This window comes from Peromyscus californicus, unplaced genomic scaffold (assembly GCF_007827085.1).
Source record: "Peromyscus californicus insignis strain IS unplaced genomic scaffold, ASM782708v3 Scaffold_23__1_contigs__length_62951481, whole genome shotgun sequence".
Lineage (NCBI taxonomy): Eukaryota > Metazoa > Chordata > Mammalia > Rodentia > Cricetidae > Peromyscus > Peromyscus californicus.
Window position 1 is genome coordinate 9,010,393 of NW_026294534.1, and position 22,425 is coordinate 9,032,817.

The 22,425-nt window shown below is 43.9% G+C and overlaps 1 protein-coding gene across 6 annotated transcripts in view; it reads right to left on the bottom strand.

Moving 5' to 3' along the window:
* Erich1 (glutamate rich 1) overlaps window positions 1-21,208 on the bottom strand; it is a 74,705-nt gene extending 53,497 nt beyond the window's left edge. For 3 of the 6 annotated variants that reach the window (XM_052751753.1, XM_052751754.1, XM_052751758.1), the window contains exons 1-3: window positions 21,049-21,085; window positions 7,781-7,837; window positions 399-545 (exon numbers count right to left, since the gene is read on the bottom strand). In XM_052751753.1, coding sequence (XP_052607713.1) covers window positions 399-545; window positions 7,781-7,837; window positions 21,049-21,070 — 226 coding nt within the window. In that variant the 5' untranslated portion in view covers window positions 21,071-21,085. Of the gene's footprint in view, window positions 1-398; window positions 546-7,780; window positions 7,838-21,048 lie in introns of those variants that run through there. The other 3 variants (XM_052751759.1, XM_052751755.1, XM_052751756.1) reach the window with 3 other exon arrangements.
* Window positions 21,209-22,425: the final 1,217 nt, after the last annotated feature.

The window sequence follows — 22,425 nt, forward strand, 5'->3', positions numbered from 1 at the left end:
CCTGTAAGATTCTGCTGGGTATGTACAGCTGTAAAGAACAAACAGATGCAGAGGAACCAACATGAGAGAATAAAGAAAGGAACCACCAGAATGCATGTGAATTCATTCCGTTCCTACAAAAGCCCTCATATAAAAGCCCTAGGTTTCACTATGCTGCGGCTTTCTCTCAGAGCCCTGTCCTGCAGCCATGGAGCCAGTCTCCCGGGCTGTTATAGGTAACAGTACACGGACGAAGCAGGTTGTATTTATATACTCAGACAGTATGTGTAGAGAATGGGGCTGTCCCCCCAAACTACTGTCAAGACTTGAAGTGTGTTCTCCACAGAAGCCCCAGGCTAAGGGGATATACACCCAGTGTTAAGTGTAGAGAAACACTGATACCTGTAATGCGCCCTTACCTGTCGGCCTATGATCATGTTTGTGCTGTACTGCCTCAGGGGTCACATTCTTGGGTGGTGTCTCCAAGGCAGGAGTCTGAGGTGTCCCCTTATCTCCGCCACTTGAAACATTAGGAAAAAGTCTCTTCAGCACCTTTTCAGTAAACACTACAAAGGCAACAGATCAACATAGAAATGATTTACTATATTTACTTAAATTACTTACGGCTTTCATTCAAAACAAAGGCATCCTTACTACCCAAAAGCCAAGTGACTGGCTCCAACACTGGTCACTAGCCCTCAGAAAATCCCTAGGCACATACTCTCAGGCCACTGTGCTGACACTACTTGGCAGGCGACCTCCCAGACCCCATGCTTCAAATGGACTTCCATGGCCTCTGCCCCTCAAATGACCCCACTGCTCAGGGGATGATCCATTTTTGTGTTTGTTGGCCTTCTCGAGGCACAGACTTGCAGATAGGGAAGGATCCTAGGTCTGTCAGAGATGAAGAGCACTCAGGGGTTTACCTGTTACTGCACCTGCAGGGAGGCACCTTTGTTATGTGACCCTACTTTTCCCTGATGGGGGTCGGCCTTACACTGCATTTCTCCTATACTGAGTACAGTCAATGAGCCACCACACAGGGGAATTGACAATCATTCCAGAAACCAGCTAGGCTGGACAGTCCACGTGCAGGTTGGACATCTCCTGTAGTCTGAGGTGTGACAGACCAGCTATGAGGAGACCAACACACTCTCCAACATCTCTCCCCTTTGAACTGGCTGACAAGTATCATTGTACAGCTCTAACAGCTTTAGCGTGAGTGTGGAAATTCTTTACTTGGTTTTAGCTTGCACTCTTATGATGCATCTTAGAACTTCAGATGGGCAGTAGAAGGTGTAGACTCAAAACAACCGAGGACAGGGATCTGCAATGTGAACTATGAGAACAGATACGGAGAGTGGCTAGGAGATGGAGATTTCCTCGGTTGCACACAAAAGCACTCTTCAACATTCCATCACACTCTCAGAGAATTTGTGCTGAGAAAACCCTTGAGTGTGTATTTCAGTGGTAGCAAATACAAAGTTGGTTTTGTTTTTTTTTTTTTAAAGGTACTTGCTATTCTTTTTCTCTTCCAGAAGTTTCTGTTTCAGGTTTAACATTGAGATCTTTGATCAATTTGGAATTGATTTGTGTGCAGGGTGAGAACAAAGGACCACATTTCATTCTTCTATATGTAAACATCCCGTCTTCCCCTGGATGTGTATTTTTGGCATCTTTATCAAACATCAGGTGGCTGCACTTAGATCTGGGTCCTTAACTCTATTCCCTTGGTCGGTGTGTCTGTTTCTGTGCAGGTACCACGGTGCTCTGCCACTGAGACTCAGTGGCGTTAAAATTGGGAATGGTGACATCTCCATAGTGCTCTTAGTGTTCAAGGTTGTTTTTGCTATCAGGGTCTCTTGTGTCTCCATGTGAATTTAAGATTTTTTTTTCAATTTCTGTTTGGAATTGTGTTAGAATTTTGATAGACTGCATTGAATTTGTAGGCTGCTTTTTATAGGAGGCCATTTTCATAATATTAATCCTACCAATGCATGTGCACGGAGGTCTCTCCACCCGATGGTATCTTCAATTGTGTCTTCGGTGTTTTAAAGTTTTCAGTGTGTGAGTCTTTCACTTTCTTGGTTTGTTTTACACCATGCAATCTCCCTTCCTCCCTCTTTCTCTTTCCCTCCCGTGTGTGTGTGTGTGTGTGTGTGTGTGTGTGTGTGTGTGTGTGTGTGTGTGTGTTTTGTTTGTTTTTAGGGAACAGAAGTGTTTCCCTGATTTCTTTCTCAGTCTGTTTGTCTTGTTCTATGGGAAAGCTACTAATTTCTAGACATTACTTTTGTAACCTACCACTGTTATGGAGTATTAGTTTAAGATACGTTATATTTGTTTATGCTGTAGAACATTTGTTTAATGAGGCAAAGATGTGGTGCATTTTTTTATGTTGCATTTGTTTAACTCTGTGAAGCTGTGTTACTTTGCCTGTCTAAAACACCTGATTGTTCTAATAATGAGCTGAATGACCAATAGCAAGGCAGGAGAGAGAAACAGGCAGGGCTGGCAGGCAGAGAGAATAAATAGGAGGAGAAATCTAGGGAAGAGGGGAAGTGGAGAGAAAAGGGGAAGGATAGGAGGATGCCAGGGTCCAGCCACCCAGGCACACAGCCAGCCTCAGAGTAAGAAGGAAAGAAAGGTACATAAAATCAAGAAAGGTAAAAAGCCCAGAGATAAAATGTAGTTAAAGAGAAATGCGATAATTTAAGTTAGAAAAGCTGCCTAGAAACAAGCCAAGCTACGGCCGGGCATTCATAAGTAAGAATAAGTCTCCATTTATTTGTGAGTTGGGTGGCAGGCCCCCAAAGAGTAAAAAACAAAACAAAACAAAACAAACAAAAAACAAAACAAAACAAAAAAACCCCAAACCAGAAAAACCCCACATAACTACATACCACTTTGGCTGAAAGTGCCTATCAGTTCCAGCAGTTTCCTGATGTAGCACTTGGGGTCTCTTATGCATAGAATTATGTCATCTGTGCATAGGGATACTTTGACTTCCTCTTTCCCTATTTTTACCCCTTTTATTTCCTTCCTATGTCTTATTGCTCTAGCTAGTACTTCAAGCACTACATTGAACAGGAGTAGAAAGTGAACATCATTGTCATGATCCTGATCTTAGTGGAAAAGCTCTCACAGTTTAATTGAAATTACTCTACACAGGGGATCATGCTCCTCCCAGAGCCCACAGGTTGCCAAATGAATAGCACAGATCACGGTGTGGGTGACTTCTCCCCGAGTTCTTGGTCAGTGGTTGTCCCAGAGACTCCCAAAGCAACACAGGCTATTGTCCTCACTCTTGGTTGCCCACAAGAACTCGATGGTAAGACCCTTTTGCTGAAGACGGCACATACTTCGGTCACAGGACACGGGCCAGGAAGCTTCCTGACTGCTGACTAGCTTCATAATGCTGGAAGTTATGTAGGCTGCTGGTGGGGGGGTCATCAACAGTCTTACTACCCAGCAGTGAACGCTGAGGGCCACAATAATACTAGCATGGCAAGATATGCCCAAGGGTACAATAGAAGCATGGATATTATGGTAGTAATCAACTGCTTTCTGATTGGATTTAAGACCCATTCCACATGAGCAAAGTCGTGCCTGGTATTGGCCAAGAATCTGTTGTTAGGGAAATCACAGGTACGGGGGTGGGGGGCGGGGGGTGGTGAACCTTCTCTTAGTCTGCTAAATGGACACAGTACCAAACTGCTCTCTAAAGTCCCATCTCTACACCCAACAATTAGTACAGCTCTCAGACCTCATCAGAGAAGTTTCTTTCATGTAGTAGAGGAAGTTACTGCAAAAACTTCCAACTGGCCCACTGCAGAGTTAAGTGTCTGTGGAGTACTCAGTCACAACTGGGGCATCTATATATATCACACCCCTGCCCCTGAGGCTCAGGGACTATCAAGGAAGAGGTGGCAGAGAGATTGTAAGAATCAGAGGCTGGGGCTCTGGACATGAGTAGTACAAACTGGACTTGGTGGGATATATATATATATGTGTGTGTGTGTGTGTGTGTGTGTGTGTGTGTGTGTGTGTGTGTGTGTGTGTATGTATATATGTATATGTATATATATGATACGGACACAGAATTGGGAGAGTTGAAGGTGAATCTGGGAGGTAGCAGGAAGAGTGAGGAGCAATATAATCAAAACACACATGCATGTATGAAATCCTCCAAGAATTAACAAAAATATTATAGTTAGCTAGCTAGACAGACAGACAGCAGGCAGGCTGTTTGTATCCTATAACTACAACTCTCAGTGGTTTCTCATATAATTTCTCAAAACCCAAACAGTGCTCATCGAGGGAACACGTGCAAACCGACACTGTGTGAGCAGAGCTGTTACTAGCGCAGGTCTCCGTAGGGCAGCACCTCTCAGTGTGGAACGGTTCCTTTTAGTGGAAGTTCACACTTCGGATGGGGTGGAAACTGTGAGCTGTGACTCTGTCATGTAGGACCATGGATTGTGAGGTCCTGGCAATAAGAGATTTCCTACAGACTAGTTTTACGTATAGTATAAAATTATAACTAGCATGTTGGACCCTGACAAAGTGTGGTTCTCATATAATCTACTGAAGATGAGCAGAACCAAGATCTCTGTGCAGAAGGGCCATGTGTGGGACAACCCATATGGAATATACCTTTGTGGCCACCCAAGCCGCAAAGAGTGTTTTAGGCTATAGGGTAGAGCCAGGCAGTCTGTGAAACATTTCTAACAATATACTATAGCATAGTTAAAAAGGAAGTTTAAATTTTCACAAAAAAACCAAATTGTCATGGGTATTTCTTTCAAATGGTAAAGGAGCAAGTACCTTATCACAAGAACTATGGTAGTTCTTTCTAGGGAAACAAAAGGCAGATAAAACATACTTTGTTTATAAATGGTCAATGAACAAGCGTGTTCACAAATTATAACAAATTCTAAGATAAAATTGCTACTAAAGACTGTGTTTCATGAAGGAGTACAGGGCTGAAAAAAAAGCAATCCGGCCATGTAGCTGAAATCACCTTAAAGCCACAGCTTCCGGTAGGTGTGCGCGTGTGTCTGCGCAGGCCTGAAAACATTAGAACTATGAAGAAACGCCACATACTAGCAGGACCAAGCAATGCCATGGAAGCCACTGGCTAAGCAGCTGCCCACAGCAAAAGGATGCCACAAAGAAAGAAAAACAATCCCAAAGGTGGACAACCGTGCAGGAGAAATCAGGCCATCTCCAGGACACGCTAAACTTCATAATCATTTGACCAGAGTCTGTTTAAACCATAAAGCTGATGTTTAAATATATATACATATTTAAATACACACACACACACACACACACACACACACACACACACACGAAACGAGGTATAGACTGAAGTGTGAAACCTCCAGATCAATTTACCTGTCAGGGCTTTCTAATATAGATTTCTGGGTCAACACAAACACAAACAACATGATAAGAATGTGCTAAAGAGCAAAGATTAGGAAGCATTTTCCACAGAATTTAATTAATGGCAGTTTTGTGACAAAACTATTAAATGCTCCGAATAAAAATAATTAATACAGATGTGTCAATCTCACAGGAAATTTTAAAAATAAGATAAAAGTAAGGAACAAGGCTATGACTGACGGTGGGTATTTCTTTGAGAAGGGTGATCAATACAATTTAGGCCATACTGGTACCATGGCTGCGGCCTCCTCAGTAAAGAAGACAGAAGAGGTGAGTTGCAATCTCTAACTGTGCCCGCAGGACCCGGAAGTCAAGAATGAACTTGCTACCACAGTCAAGATCAGAGAATTCTAAGGCCTCCTGGCTTCTCCACTCACTTTATTTCTCACTTTTCACCTGTGTGACTTCTGCAGCCGGCTGCACTTTTTCTAGGGGTTTAGAAAAGATGGTTCTTATCTCAGGACTAACTTTGAGACAGGCAGGGGTGGTCTGGGTCATGTATGAGACCCTGGAAGAGTTTCCGAATGCCAGGAGTCTCCGCATCACTCTGTATCATTCTCTATAGGTCAGTCTGTCTGCCTGCCCTGTCCTCACCCACCGTAACCCCCAGGAGTGGTAGGATGCTCTTGGACCCTGCCCGAGTTCCTCACTCCTTTCTGTATGTTCTGCCTGCTCGAGTCCTCACATGCTTTGACCATCTCCTCAAAGGCTTGCCTGCTTCTGGCCCCTGTTTCTAACAGCCAGCCCATCAACACACTTCACAGCCCCCTTACTCTCTGGTATGTTAACAACCAAGCCTCAACTTACCTTTTCTTCTTCAAACCTTGTGCCTTCCTAGGCTAGTCTCCCTTGACTAAGGCATTGCTGGCTCCCAGTGGTCTAGAGACCTCAGCCCACACTGTCCCCTACATCTTTAACGGGAACCTTGGCCAATGCAACCACCATGCCATCCATCTGTTCAGGTCTTCACTAACCGATCATTCCCCATGACCATAATGAAATCTTCAAGAGCTATGATTTGCTTTCCACTTTCCATTACAAAACCATGGACAACAGAGGGTCCCTGTGTACACCTCAGTGTCCCCTGAGACTTCCTACCTTACATGGTGCCACTGTCAACACTGGCATGTGCTGGTACAGGCTCGGATGCATCTTACTAGCTTGCACAATCAGTACCTCTTCCGGCCCTCATTCCTTCCCATGTCCTACAAACCAGCATTCACTTCTCTTATTTTCCTTGTTGTTTATGTTCTTGATGCTTTTTGAAGACCAATGTCAGATAGTTTGTAGATTATTCCTAATTTTGGTCTGTCTGGTGTCAGACTGAAGTTTTAAAATTGGACAGTACTGTTATTTATGGGGAGCTGTTTTCAAGGCATCAACTAGGGCTGTTAGCCTGTCTCCTTTCCTCTGACATTAACCTCCACCATGCCTGGGTAAGACTGCTGGGATTTCTTCCTGCAAAGTTACTGTGTTTCCCTTCCCGGTGGACAATTATCTTGGGGGAGAGATTCTGGGGCTTCATGCCTCTTCTCCACTAAGTCAGTTAAATCAACTGTGAGTCCTGCTTGTGGCACAGTCGATGGATTCAATGTTGGCTTCATGCTCTCATTCCTTCTATATTTATTATATGGGATTCTTCTTCAAGGAAGCTATTTACATTTTCACAGTAGGGATTATTACTTTTTATTACTCATCCATTTATGCACTAATAGACATTCATTTATTCTGAGGGTTATAGCTCTGCATTATTTTCACAAATTTTCTGGCTCAGACTGCTCTGTGGTAGCAGCGTGCTCCCTCAGTGTGGGCCAGTGCTCTCTGGTTTGCTCCACTGTAGTGAACACACAAGCCACCACGTTCCACAGGCCACAGCAGTGTATTCTCTGCCTGGACCTGCAGTCAGGACCTTCTCTGCCACCAGGACAGGAGGAGATAACTGCTCATTTCTTAATACAAATCTATTCCTGTGTACTCTTTGCTTAAAGACTACTGACTGCTTTGCAGGGATAAGCAGCTGCAGGCCCCAGAAAGCCTTGTCTAGTCTCCAAAGCAAACCACAAGGACAGTGAGATGGCTCAGAGGGTACAGGTGCTTGCTGCCCAGCCTGACCACCTTCGGTAGCTCCCTGGAACATAGCAGGAGATAAAGGACTCCCACAGTTGTTGTGTGGTATTGTTGTGTATGTGTGTGTGTGCCTTTAAGTGTGTACACACATAATAAACAAATGAACAAATGCAAAAGAAAAGGAGTCTTTAAAAAAGAAAAAAAAAAACCCTAGAAATCTGGACAGTAAACTGAGGTAGCACAGACATAACTAACAGCAAAAATGCTGATGGATCAAAAAGAGGCTCACCCGTGCCCTGCCAATCTTCATCATGTAGGAAGACAGAGCTGATACTGCCAGTATCACCTGGATTATCAACAAGACCATAGGAGGACGTAAGAACGCAGGAAAATGAGTTTACATTTTAAAAATAAGCATAAACACAATTTAAGTATGAAAGTCCTTAACGCTTACACCTCAAGTTTTTATATAGAAGATAGGAATGGGAAAATGTCATATAACTTCAGGAGTGCAAGAGTCAAGACATCTTCTAAATATACATTAACCAAACAGGACTGAGGGGCAATCGTTCTTTGTGAATTGAAACTGAACAATGTTCAAACAAAATAAAACAACATAAAGACCAAAGAGGAGACCTTTCATTGCTCCAAATTATACTAGTAAGTATTTTGTAAACCCAAGTGGTTACTGTGACTTCCATGACATGCAAGGATTTTTATCACTCACAAGCTTATCTTTGACTTCCAGTCACCTCTCTGTAAGAGGGACATGTTCTGTAAGTGGCATGCATTCTGGAAATCCATCTCCACCACCATCCTGCTGTAAACGTTATGGCAAAATGAACATTTAACTCAGGAATTAAGGCATGATGCTGATATTAAATGTTGGCAGATGATGGCTTTGTGTCTTGCTATCCGTAATGGTTAACTCGTAGGTTCAACATGACTAAAATTTAGAATCTCCTAGGAAACACATGCCTGTGTTTGCCTGAGAGGGCATGTCCATGGAGGTCTAAGTGAGGAAGGAAGATCCACGTTGATGTCAGGGTACCATCCATCCGTGGGAAGTGAGACACCGAACAGAATATCAGTGTTCACGTCTCCCCGATCCCTGACAAATCCATTTGACCAGCTGCCTCCTTCTGCAGCTGTAACTCCCATCTTGGGATGGACTGGACTCTCACAGAGTGAACCAAGATAATCCCTCCATTTTAAGTTGCTTTTAGCATTTTCTCACAGAAATGAGGAAAGTTGGTATCAGAAGTGGGGCTGCTGCAGTGACAAGCTTGATCATCTGGTTCACGGGCCTTTGGAACAGCTCGGTGGGAAGGGTGTGGGTGGGAGTTTGGAGCTCTGGGCTAGAGAAGTCAGAAAGTGCTGTAAGTAGAGCTTAAATGGCCATTCCAGTAGTTCAAAAAAACAGAACGTTAAGAGAAATATTGATACTGAAGGCCCAGGTCGTGAGGTTTTATAGGAGAATAAGGGCTCTATTTGTAACAAGACTAGATCCCACTATGTTATATTCTGATGAAGAATGTAACGTACGTACGTGTGTGTGTATGTGTGTGTGTGTGTGTGTGTGTGTGTGTGTGTGTGTGTGTGTGTGTGGTGTGTGGTTTGTGTATATAAGTTTGGTGAGGAAGAGAGCATGGATCAGTTTAAAGCTGCAAATAAGGCAGGTGAGAAGAAAGCAGCCATTAAAGAGAAACTCAAATGCTCTGCACTGAGAAAACAAGACATGTGTCCTGAAGGAAAGACCTCACCCATCAAAAGATCCAATTTCTAAAAACGAAGATTTATTTCAGAGAGCCTGAAATGAAGATGTGGTTAAAGGGATTAAGAGCAAAAACAAAACAAACAAACAAACTGCCTGGGAGAGTCCCAGGGTCATCCACAAAGGCATCCAGAGACCATTACAGATATGGTAGGAGGCCAGATTACATCTCAAAATAACGAGAACTTGACAGGATTTTCCACATGGTGCTGGTTTTGCAAGTATATAAAATACAGCACTGATGGGGTTGTGGAGGCCTGTACCAAGATTCCAGAAAGCAGCTAAGGACAAACAATGTGTGCTAGAGTTGAATTTCCTACGAGAAAACCCTCAGAGGTCACTAAATACAGCTGCAGAACTGAAGTCTAAGATGCAATGGTGACTCCAGGATGTCAGAAATGCCAGGATCATAGGAAGTCCACCAAGGAAAGGTGTGGATACATTCTAGGACTCGAGAGAGGTGGTGGAACTGGAGGGGCGGGATGCCCAAGGCTGAGGGCCCAGATGATGCCCCTGCAAGTCTCAGACGCTAGACACGGGCCTACGGCATTTGGTGTTTGTTCTCCTGGGTTTGCACCTTGCTTGGGTCCTGTCTTCCCTGGATGTCCTCCATTTTAGATGTCTTCCCTTTCAGAACAGAACTGCTTCATTGATGCCACTGTGTTGGAAATATGCAAGATTTCCCCCTTGAGATCGTCTTGAGTCAGAAGAGAATCTGTACTTTTTTTTTGTTTTTGTTTTGTTTTGTTTTTTCGAGACAGGGTTTTCTCTGTGTAGCTTTGTGCCTGTCCTGGAACTCACTCTGTAGCCCAGGCTGGCCTTGAATTCACAGAGATCCACCTGGCTCTGCCTCCTGAGTGCTGGGATTAAAGGCGTGCACCACCACTGCCCGGCCCTGAGAGTCTGTACTTTTGAATAATGCTGAGACTTAAGAATATGGGGACCTGGAGACCAGAGAGACGCTCAGAGGGTAAGAACACTCGCTGCCCTTACAGATGACTGAGGCTTGATTCATAGCACCCATGTGACGGCTCACAACCATCTGATGCCTTCTTCTTGCCTCTGCAGGTATAAGGCATGCATATGGTACACATACATACAAACAGGCAAAACACTCATATAAGAAAATAAAAATAAATAAATTTAAAAAATATGGGGACTTTTGAAGTTGGAATGAATGCATGTTACAAAATGGCCATAAGCCTAAGGGGGCAAGGAGGGCAATGGTATCATTTAAAGCTGATGTGTGGGGCTGGAGAGATGGTTCAGCAGTTAAGAGCACTGGCTGCTCTTCTAGAGGACCCAGGTTCAATCCCCGGCACCCACAGCTCGCAGCTGTCTGTAACTCCTGTTTCAGGGGCTCCGATGCTGGTATACAGACAGACCTGCAGGCAAAACACTAATGTACATAAAATAAAAATAAGTAAACGAAAGCTGATGTGTTTGGGCATCAAACTGACAAGGGGGGAACTTGTGATTATCGACCGTCATTATCAACTTCGGATTCAGAGGTACCTAGGAGACTCGTGTTGGGTTTGTCTTTGAAAGGCTTTTCTGAACGGTACAACTGAGGAGGAAGGGCATACCCTGATGTGGACAGTACTTACCATCCCATGGGCAGGGATCCCAGACTGAACTAAAGGAAACGAGAATGTGAACTAACCAACAGCAGTCATTTACTGCTCCACGCTTCCTAGACCCAGCTGCATCCTCACTAACCATCCCATGCTCTTGCTAAGGCAACCGGACCTTTTCTCACCGCCCTGCCTTTCTTGCCACAGACGCACACTGTGACCCCAAACAACTCCCCTTCAGTTGTTTTTGCTCCTTATTTTGTCAGAGCGATGAGAGAAGCAGCTAACACACAGCTTCATGCACTATTTATGAAGTAAGTCTGTGAAGAAGCACAAATGCGGATGGTCTGAGAGCGATGTCAAAATGGTATCCCATTACTAAAGGGGAGGTTTCTGTCTTTAGCATTAAGTTTAACTAATAAACATTAATCCAATTTAATCCTAATATCTTGACATCTAAAATAACTTTGCTAACAAATGTCTAAATATTTTCAAGTGCCACAATATGAAAGCATAAAGTATTTTTGAAAATTATGTGATCTTAATGTGCAAATCACTTAAAAAGAACAAAGCTTATAGAGCAAAACTAAAGTATCATTGGTTACTTTCTACCAACTAATATCGCTGGAAGGTTTATTCATGGACTTGAACTCTTGCACTTGAGATCACAGGGTGGATGCTGAACGTGAAAACAAAGTTTGGTGGACACTGGACCTGCGATCTAAAAACCCTGTCCTCTGAAACAAAACATTCTGTGCTTTGCCCTGATTTGCTGCCTCTCTCCCTACAATGCTTAAGAACAACAGTAAACATAATTCTATAGATTTTCAAGGCGGGGGGAGGGGCGGGGATGCCACTGCAGTGCATCAGGCTGGCACTCACCGTCTACAAGGGTGAGACAAAATAAATCACGGTTCCGTCACTAACAGTGTTTGGGCCATGAACTTAAAACAGAATAATTAGCTATTTTAGATCATGACTTTGTAACAGACACTTTAGTACTCACTACTAACACTGAACCTCCAGGTTAAAACAAAACAAAACTTATAAACGGCTTGACCATTTCCTATAAATAAGAACTTCTTTAGCAAACAATGTATGTTTTCTAACTTACTGTTTGATTAACGTTAAAAACAGACATAAATGGATGCTATCCTTTTTTGTAGACTGAGCCTTAGTATGTAAGTCCACGGTGCATATAATCACGCGCACTAGACAGGGGATGTAGCTCAGCTGACAGAATGGTAGCCTAGCATACACAAAGCCCTGAATTTAATTTCCAGCACTACATAAAACCAGGTACCATGATGCATACCTATAACCTTAGCACTTAGGAAATGGAGGCAAAATTATCAGAAATTCAAGTTCATCCTTGACTACAAAGTAACTTCAGGGCCAGCCTGTGATATATGAGACTCTGTCTCAAAAAAAAAAAAAGTATTATTAAATTTGTTGAAATGCTTCTTTTTGACAGGTTTGTTGAGTATATGTGTATGTATGTATGTATGTATGCATGTATATATGTGTGTATGTATGTACATATGTGTGTGTGTTTACATACTATAAATATGGGCCTACAAATTAAGTGAATGGTTAAGAATCTCTTTTGTTTAAAATTCTAATGTGCAGCCGGGCGGTGGTGGCGCACGCCTTTAATCCCAGCACTTGGGAGGCAGAGCCAGGCGGATCTCTGTGAGTTCAAGGCCAGCCTGGGCTACCAAGTGAGTTCCAAGAAAAGGCGCAAAGCTACACAGAGAAACCCTGTCTCAAAAAAAAAAACAAAAACAAAAAACCCCCAAAAAAATTTCTAATGTGCTTAAAAAAAAATTAAAGTACTCCCACAAAAGCAGAGCTGGATGAGCTACCTAGTCCTTGGGAGACAGGCTCCTGTCCTAGGACTCAGAAGGCTCAAAAGCTCTCAGTTTTCATGTGAATGAAATAAGAATTGCTTAGTAGCCATAAGAGATCCTTCTAAGCCTCGGCTAGGCACTGAGGCGAGGGTGTCTTCTGTCTTGCTCACACCTCATCAACATCCTCTTTTTCTAGCAGTGGGAACAAGTTTTATCTTGAAACTCTAGTGTCTGTCAAAAAGCAATCACAGGAAAATGAAGAGCAGGGGAATGGGTGTTTAATACCAATTGAAAAAAAAAAAACAAAAACAGCCTGCAGGGAAAAAAACACAATTACCAAGCTGACCGAGCAATCGGAATCAGGAAATGATAGATAGAGAAAAAGGCCAATGTGAAAGAAAACATCCCAGTTAAAATTAATATGTTCTAACACCAAACACAGAAATTAAGTCTCCTTCCCACAGGGGAACTGATTTATTTTGATATAATTTTCAGAAAGAACTAAAGGCTCTCTATATTTCTATTTCAACTTAAAGGCAGAAACCAAATGAAAATAAGCCTTCCTAGTTCAGTGTCCTTTGGAAATTAGACACTTAGGAAAAACTGTTAAGTACATACATTTCAGATAGAGGAGCAGGAAACTTGATTGCCAGGGGCAAACCTATGGACCCTAACTACTTGCTCAATGCAGTTTCTTGATTTAAAACTCTAAGGGGTGGCTTACAAACTGAACATTTCCCCCTTTTTAACAAAGGTGTTAATGGAATTATTCAAGGAATTATTTTTTTCTGTTTAACTGTGGTGCTAGTATAGAGAGCAAGTGTCTAACAGTGGTTCTCAACCTGTGGGTCATAACCCCCAGGGGTCAAATGACCCTTTTATAGGGGTTGCACATCAGATGTCCTGCATATCAGATATTTACATTAAGATTCATAACAGTAGCAAAATTACAGTTATGAAGTAGCAATGAAAATCATTTTATGGTTGGGGGTCAGTACAACATGAGGAACTGTACTGAAGGGTCACAGCACTAGGAAGGTTGAGAACCACTGGCCTAACAAGTTTCCCCAAGAAAGAAGAGAAAATAAGAAAGTGTCACATCACTCTGTAAAACTTCACAGCCCAACCTACATTTTTATTAATATTAAAAACAGAATATGAGTGCAGAACTTCCTTTTCTATTTTATTTATCCCTTTACCTTACACATAATGGCCTTATGCTTATGGGGAACACTGCAACATCTCAATACATATAAATAGATAATAGTCAAACCAAAGTAAATATCTTCATGTTATTCCTTTGTGCTCGGGGCCTTTGAGTGAACCTCTTGTTCTTTATAAAGGATCTGATAGGATATTGTAAAATTCACAATGCAGAGTAAACCATAGCTATCCTGCTGCGTCCTAAAATAGAATTTATTCTTCCTAAGGGGGCGGGATGGCTCTGTGGTTAAGAGTATGTACTGCTCTTGCAAAGGACCCACGTTCAGAGCTGCCTATAACTGTAGCTCAGGAACATGGCTTTCCCATACACTGCACTCACATGCTCAAACCCACACTCAGAAATACATGTATACATACATAATAGAAAACAAAAGGAACACCCTAAAAAAATCTGTTCTTCCTCCCGATTGCATTTTCATACCTGCTGTGTAACCTAGCCACCTTCCAGTTCACAGGTCTCTTCATTCCTGGCCTCAATGACCACTATTGACTCTCCTGTGCTATTAACTGTTTTCAGATGTCACAAGTGAGTGAAAACACACGCACAGTATTTGGCTTATTGTACTTAGCACAACGCCCTCCATGTCCAAGCATGAAGATTCTAGTGGCAGGATTTCACTCATCATAAGAGTGTGTGTACTTCCGATTTGAAAAGCTCTTACGTAAAAACAAACCAAATATAGAAATACAAATTTTCCTTTTTTATAATATTCTTTTCTGCAAAAAGAAAAATAAAAACTGTATGACAGAAAAGGGGATTCTACAATCTTCAAGAGCACCAAATCATATCCTATAAATTCAATAAATATTTTTATATTTTAAATCTTTTGTATTTTGATCACAAAACTATTTGCCCCTTGTTATCTGTGTGTATAATTTGCCTTATTTAAAATGAGAACAAATGTAGAAATTTCACTTTACTGAAGATATACTATACATCTAGAAAGTAAAAGTGATGGAAAACTGTCTTAGGGTTTACTGCTGCTGTGAAGAGACACCCTGACCACGGCAACTCTGATAAAGAAAACATTTAATTGAGGGTGGCTCACATTCAGTTTCAGAGGTTCAGTCCATTATGATTACGAAGGGGAGCATGTCGGCATGCTGGCAGACGTGGTGCTGGAGCTAAAAGCGCTACATCTTGCAGGCAACAGGAAGACAACTGACTGTCACACTGAGGGAAGCTTGAGGAAAAGAGAACTCCAACAAGGCCACACCTCCACGGTGACACACTTCCTCCAACAAAGCCACACCTCCTAACAGTGCTACTCCCTTTAGGGGCCATTTTCTTTCAAACAACCACATTCCTCATCCATACTCCTGTAAGTAACTCCAATAAAACTCATTTGGTTCATCAAGTTGGACTTCAGTGGTATCCATACTTTGGTGTGTTGTGGGTCTCCATCTGGGGCGAGTACACGTGCGTGTTCTGTCTCCCTAGGACAAGTTTGGTCACACAACAGCTGCTGATTTAGAGATATCAGGAGTGAGATCAGTTCAGAGAGAGTTATTTCAAAATGGAATGTTCATGAAAAGCGGGGTAACACTGATAGAGCCATATGCTCACAGAAATTACAGTGAGGTCAAAGAGACGGATAGCAAATACCAACAAACAACCTTTAAAATCTAACTTCTTGGTCTTGCATGTTCAGAGAAAACCACCCGGAACAAATGGGTTTATGACAGACCCTTTTCACTTAATACAGATTTGTGATGAGAAAACCAGGGTCATCAGGCTTTTAACAATCAGAACTGACAGAAACAGGAAGTTTCACCTGGTTTGACAACGTCTCCTTCTCACCTCACTCTGTTGTATGAAGAAAAAGCTCTTAAAATATTATTACTAAAGCTACAACATAAATTACAAATCAAGCTACTTTACCAACTTAAACTTTGCAAAGTTCTTCTACTTTAAACATGAGCTTTGGTTATTTTTCTTTTCTTTGTAATATATGCACACACATGCATGCACACCCCTTATTTTACAGGGCACTTTAATTTGTCCAGGTTTGTTGTGGTTTATGGAAACCTGATACTTTCAATTCTTTCTTTTCAGTAAAAACTAGTTTAAACGTGCTGACAGAATATATGCCAGCCCTATGTAGAGTTCCTGAAAATGATAGTTTTCCCCCATTTTATTCCTATAAAAAGCCAACGTATTTAACCTTTGCCTATAATCTAGAAAAAAATGAATAAACTGATTACGCTGTCACTTCACAAGTTCAGTACAGTATGTTAATTCAATAAATGATAGAATTATAGGTGGAGAAAATGATTAGGTGAGATTTAAGCGAGAGTTGGCAAGCTTTATGAAATATTAATTAAAAGAAAACAGTACTCCAGAAAAAGATTCAGATGGAACATGATTAGAATCTCTAAGTAGCAGAAATATACTAGAGGGCCAGGCACTGTGGTACATGCTTGCAACTCAGCAACTCAAGGCTGGGACAGGAAGGTTGTGGGTTTTAAGATTCTAATCATGTTCAAGGCCAGCCTGGACAACACACAACAAAACCCTGTCTCGGAAACAAACACCAAAATCCACTTACAAATACTTTAGTGCCTAAAAAATTGGAAGAAAATGTTCCAGGCACGCTTTGTTCAAAGCTTTTTCTCTTAGAGGTTTTTAAGGGCACCTGCCACACAATTAACTACCTATAAACAAGTTAAGTCCCAGGTAAGGCTGCTAACTTTTCATTAAGACTGGTAAGTAAGTTGTAGCAGGGAGAGAGCAAAGGGCACTTCCAGGAGGATGGGCTGGTTCTGTCACAGGCCATAATGGACCGTCACCAACTGCTCAGCTCACAGTGTGCCTTCTCCCCGAAACAGACTGAGCTGAGAAATGCCAGCCGCTGCTCTGAAGGCAAGTCAGTAAGCTGTACTTATTAGAAATGAAGACATGAGATAAAGTATAATTTTATACCAGTAACTCTAGTTTACATTAGACGTATTTTCAGTCCAACATAAAGAAGCAGAGACTAGAAAAGCATCTAGATCAGTGTTTCTCAACCTGTGGGACATGACCTCTTAGGGTCCAATGACCCTTTCACAGGGGTCACCGAAGACCACTGGAAAACACAGATATTTACATGACGATTCATAATAGTAGCAAAATTATAGTTACGAAGTAGTAATGAAGGTAATTTTACGGCTGGGGGTGAGTATTAAAGGGTAGCAGCCTTAGGAAGGCTGAGGATCACTTATTTTCACGTGGGGGTTCTGTTGGCTTGGCAGATGGGAAGGCTATCAAAGGAAAAAGACTGCTCGTACAGTGTCACTTCCCCAAACATCCACACTGTCCTATGAACTCAACTCCCTAGGCTGTGACTTTAGGGCAGGACTTTATAGTATTTTTCAGGCATTTTGTATGTCTCTTGTCCCTCAAACACGTAGTTTTTTTTAGTTTTTCGAGATAGGGTTTCTCTGTGTAGTTTTGGCACCTGTCCTGTATCTCGCTCTGTAGATCAGGCTGGCTTCGAACTCACAGAGATCCGCCTGCCTCTGCCTTCTGGAGTGCTGGGATTAAAGGTGTGCGCCACCACCGCCCAGCCGTCATCTACCTCATTTTAAACAAGCCAGCATGGAAGCCTCATGCATTTGGTATCTTTCATCACCTGACGGCTTTTGCCCTACAGGAACCTGCTGCCTCTTTCTGCACCCTGAGAAATGTACTGTGATACCCACCTGCTAGCTGTCTCTACAGACCCGCACATACATCTGTGGGTTACCCGCCTGATCCTTGCAAAGCACAGCTGTTATTATCCCTGTGTAAAAGATGAAGGCCCCAACGACTGGAGGCAATTAGCTCTGAGGCGGTAGCTCAGGTGAGATTGAAGTCAGGGCTCATTTAACTCCACCTCCTATCCCTAGGTGCTGGTCTGGGTGGGGTGGGGGGTTGTGGAGACAGGACTGCCTGTGGCTCTTCAACTGTCTTCTCTAGGGCTCCTTCTACAGTCTCCAGCTATACCAGTATTAACTTGGCACCTGGCCTGAGTTTCTGCTCTCAGTCCCAGTATCCTACTCATTCCCGAGCTGAGTCTCTTCCATCAGGAAGCTGATGCATTAGCAGGCCTATTACAGAAGCAAGAAAGATAGCAACAGAGCCATCAAAGACTTACAGTCATTTCTTCAATTACCCCTATGCCTTACAAGCTTTCTTGCCTCTTCTAGGGCCCAGAGAAGGAACAGTCTGGCACCCTTAGACCGTTCTCCACATTAGGGCATAGCCTTGAATTACACCAGTGCCTCTGTACAGGGAGGGGGATTTCCTGCAGTATCCCTAATGCCCAAGGCAGCTAACATTAGCACTGGATGCTCTACCAACACTAGCTGGCCGAACGGACGCTGGTTCAGCATTCTGTATATCTCCTGCCTCTATGTAAAGCACACAGAACAGTCTGGCACCTTTGCTCACCACCTCGGCACTTGGGAGACTGAGGCAGAAGGATTACCGTGAGTTCAAGACCAGCCTGGGCCACAGAATGAGATGCCATCTCTAAAGGTAAAAAGACCCTACCCCTCTCCCCACCGCTGAGATCCAATGTCCCCGAGGAACAGTTGGACCTGGCCTATGAGGGACACCAGTGACAATGTCTCCATCGGCCAGGTGCTTTCTATCTATGTCTACACACAAGGTGGGAAGGCAGGGTCCGCGAGTGACAGGCTGAAGACAGATCAGCTCTGGTCCCATGCTTTTGCTTTAACAAATTGCAAGTGCTTAGCATTTTAATGCGACTCAGGTCTCAGAGCTTGTTTCCCAGCATTAGGGCTCTTCAGCCAATCATGCTTAGAAAAGAAGAAAAGTTAACATTTTGTTTTCCATTCCATTATAGCTATATAAAATACAGATATACATATGTATTTGTATATGTTTAAATAAATATATACATACACACATAAACATATCTATCTATCTATCTATCTATCTATCTATCTATCTATCTATCTTATATATATGAGTGTTTTGCCTTTCTGTATGTCTGTGTACCATGTGTGTGTCTGGTGCATGTGGGAGGCCAGATTTGCAGATTTCCTTGTAGCACGAATCCTAATTGGTCTTAATAATAAAAACTGGGAGTCAGATATCAGGGTGAAAGCTGAAAGATCAGAGAAGCAGAGCAGCCAGCCACTAGAAAGATTTACCTCTAGGGAATCCTCAGCATGAATGGGAGCTGAGCTCCTCCCACCTTATATTCCTCTCTCCGCCCAGCCATATCTCTTCCTGTCTCCACCTCCCTAGTGCTGGGATTAAAGGTGTGTGTTACCACCGCCTGGCCTCTATGGCTAACTAGTGGCTTAGCTCCACACTCTCTGATCTTCAGGCAGGCTTTATTTGTTAGATCACAAACAAAATATCACCATATCCCCTGGAACTGGAGTTACAGAAAGTTAGGAGCCACCATGAGGATACTGGGAACCTGGAAGAGCAGCCAGTGCTCTTAACCACTGAGCCATGTCTCCAGCCTCTTCCACTTCCACTTTGTACTTTCAAGATTTATTCATCATCTATCTTCCTCCCTCCAAACACAACATCTTTTTTTTTTTTTTTTTTTTTGAGACAGGGTTTCTCTGTGTAGCTTTGGAGCCTGTCCTGGAACTCACTCAGTAGCCCAGACTGGCCTTGAACTCACAGAGATCATCTGCCTGCTTCTGCCTCCTGAGTGCTGGGATTAAAGGCATGCACCACCTCCCGGCTCAAACACAACATTCTTTTTTTTTTTTTTTTTTTTTTTTTGGTTTCTCGAGACAGGGTTTCTCTGTGTAGCTTTGCGCCTTTTCCTGGGACTCACTTGGTAGCCCAGGCTGGCCTCGAACTCACAGAGATCCGCCTGGCTCTGCCTCCCGAGTGCTGGGATTAAAGGCGTGCGCCACCACCGCCCGGCTCAAACACAACATTCTTAAACTACTTAAAATTTACCTGATAATACTGTCATATATTCTCTCCAATAGAAAAAGAGACTATTTTCAGGGGGTAGTTTATTGACTGATGAAAACAACCGAAAAATTCCCTTCATTGTATTTGAATTTAGTGAGGCTATAAAGGTTTTTAGATTTGTCTAGCTGCTTTACTTTGTTCAGGAGAAAGCATTTAATGTCAGGTTTAGAAGCACCTTAGACACAGAAGGGAAAGCAAGACGATGAAGCATGGGGTGTGACACCAACTCAGAATGCAGGAGACAGCTGAACATAACAGTACACTGTTTGACTCTCTTCTGGTGGAAGATTAGAGCAAGGTTTTGCTACACGATAGAGAACTCTGATGCCCATTTTGGAACACCACATCTGATTGTTTCGAAATGGTTATGTCCTCTCTAACCCCTGAGATGGTCTTACTTTTTTTGGGGGGGGGGCAGGCAATTAGATGAAAGTGGGAACTCACTGGGGCTGAAGTGGGTGGTCACTAGTACAATTTTCTACACAGGAAAAAAAAATACACAGAAAGGGGATTTTTACTAACTAGTTCATGGTTTTCTTGCTTGCTGAGAAACTAGTTTCCTACTTTTTAGCAGATACTTATTAACTATATACAGTTGACACTGGCTTTTTTTTTTTTCCTTTTTCATTTCATAGGAGAAGCATGTTTTAATCACAGAGAAGCATGATAGTCTCTACTCCCATTACAAGCTCTGCATTTCCAGGACCTCCAGACGCTAACCCAGAGATGAGGACCGCAGGAACAGAGGGCTGGCCTGGCTGCCCTGGGTGGGTGGAGGCAGCCCTCCAGACGCTAGGTCTTGTGTTATTTCCCCACCGCCCCCCCCCATTCCCACGCGCCAGCTTCGCCCCAGCGTTATCCTAGAGACAAGTGAGGACATCAGGTTCTGGAGGACTCTACTCTCCATCAGTGAGGTCGCAGAGACAATGAAGACCCCTGAAAGGCTGCGACACCCTCCCGACCCAGGCAGCAGCAGGAGGAACCCACCGCAGGAGACGGGCCCCACACACTCCACGTCCCCCAACACCCCGGGTCCCCTCAGGGCCCATCATGCCAGCCGTGCGCTAGATACTTAAGGATCTCAGAAGACCCACGATCCCCCATCAGCCCACCACGCCCGCAGGTCACAACAGGAGGACACCCTCCACCCCTGTGGGTCTCAGACCCAGTTTCCGCTCACGTCCCGCCCTTCCTGCCTACCGTGCTTCCGATGAGCAGACATACTGGACCCCAGCCGGGATCCTGGGCCCCAGCGGCCGCCAGACGAGCGCCCGGCGCTTCCGGATTCCTCTCGTGTAGGCCCGCCCACAATATTAGCAGTGCCTAATCCGGACCCGAATTCCCCGCCGCTGGGTGCCAATCATCCCTATATAGCGTTTTATTGGTTCCTATGGGTCCTGGGCGTGGCTTAAGCGCGGCCTCTAGGAGCCTGGCTCCGGAGCCTGCGCGGAAGGTAAGGAGCGCCGTAGCGGCAGCTCCAGGGTTTGCGTCTCTGATGGATTTGGGCGAAGACACTGAAGGGGACGGTACCGGCTCTGCACACTTGCGGAACCTGGGGTGCAAGCTGGAGAAAGGTTGCTGAGGAGAGAAGGAAGACCTGGAAGCTTGAGGCAAGACAAGGTCCTTCTCTAGGCCCAGACCTGCTCTCGGTTCCGCGTCCCCCCTCACTATGTCTGCTAGGGGGACTGGTGCGCCCGCACACCAGCGGTGCCCACCCACCGACAGCGCCTCCCCTCTGCTTCGCGTCTACCGGTCCCTCTCTTTGTGTTGTTTTCCACCCAAGGCACTTTGCTTTTAAAGCCCGGCGGTGCTCCCGCGCTGGGACCCTTGTGCCCTGCTGACATTGACTCTTCCGTCCTTGGAATTGCTTCTTCGGAAGCATGACTGCCGAGTGTCTGCACGACCTGCAAGCTGGAAATAAACGTCCGTGAAAGGTCAGACAAGAGAGGTGCAGGACAAAGAAGACTGTAAGGACCATATCCCAAAGAGACGAGCTCTTCGTAGAGAAATAATGCAGGGTTACAAGGAGCGAGTTTATAACGAAAGACACAACGCAGACGACTTTGGTTAGTGGAGGTTAACAAGCACAGACTTGAGGAGATGAACGAGGAAGACATGATATTATGAAGAAAATGCTCAAAACAGAGAAGAAGACAAACTACGGTTCAAGTAAAGAGCCTGCCTGCCAGCCTGTGTTTGGGAAATCTGATGCCGGTAGGGATCAGAGAGGAGAGAAGGCGTGGCCTCGGGGTGTTGCAGGACTCTTTGGAATAAGCTCTCCTATATCAGTGAGAGTGGAAGGGCAGAGATGTTACTGATGAACTCAAGCCAGGATAGTTCCTGAAAGGCCTCGGTTGGGGTACAGTTTCTATTAGCGTTTTATACTCTAAAACCACAAGGTGGGGTGGGCAAGCGAGTGATATTGTACAGATGCCTAAATGGCAGTCTGCAGATTGTTAAGGGCAACATGACCCAATGTTACCACTATTTACCCTGGTCATGGTCATTCTGTTCCAGGTAGGAGGCAAAGGCATGCTTGGCAAATAGACAGTACAAGCAGTGCTTTGAGTAAATCAC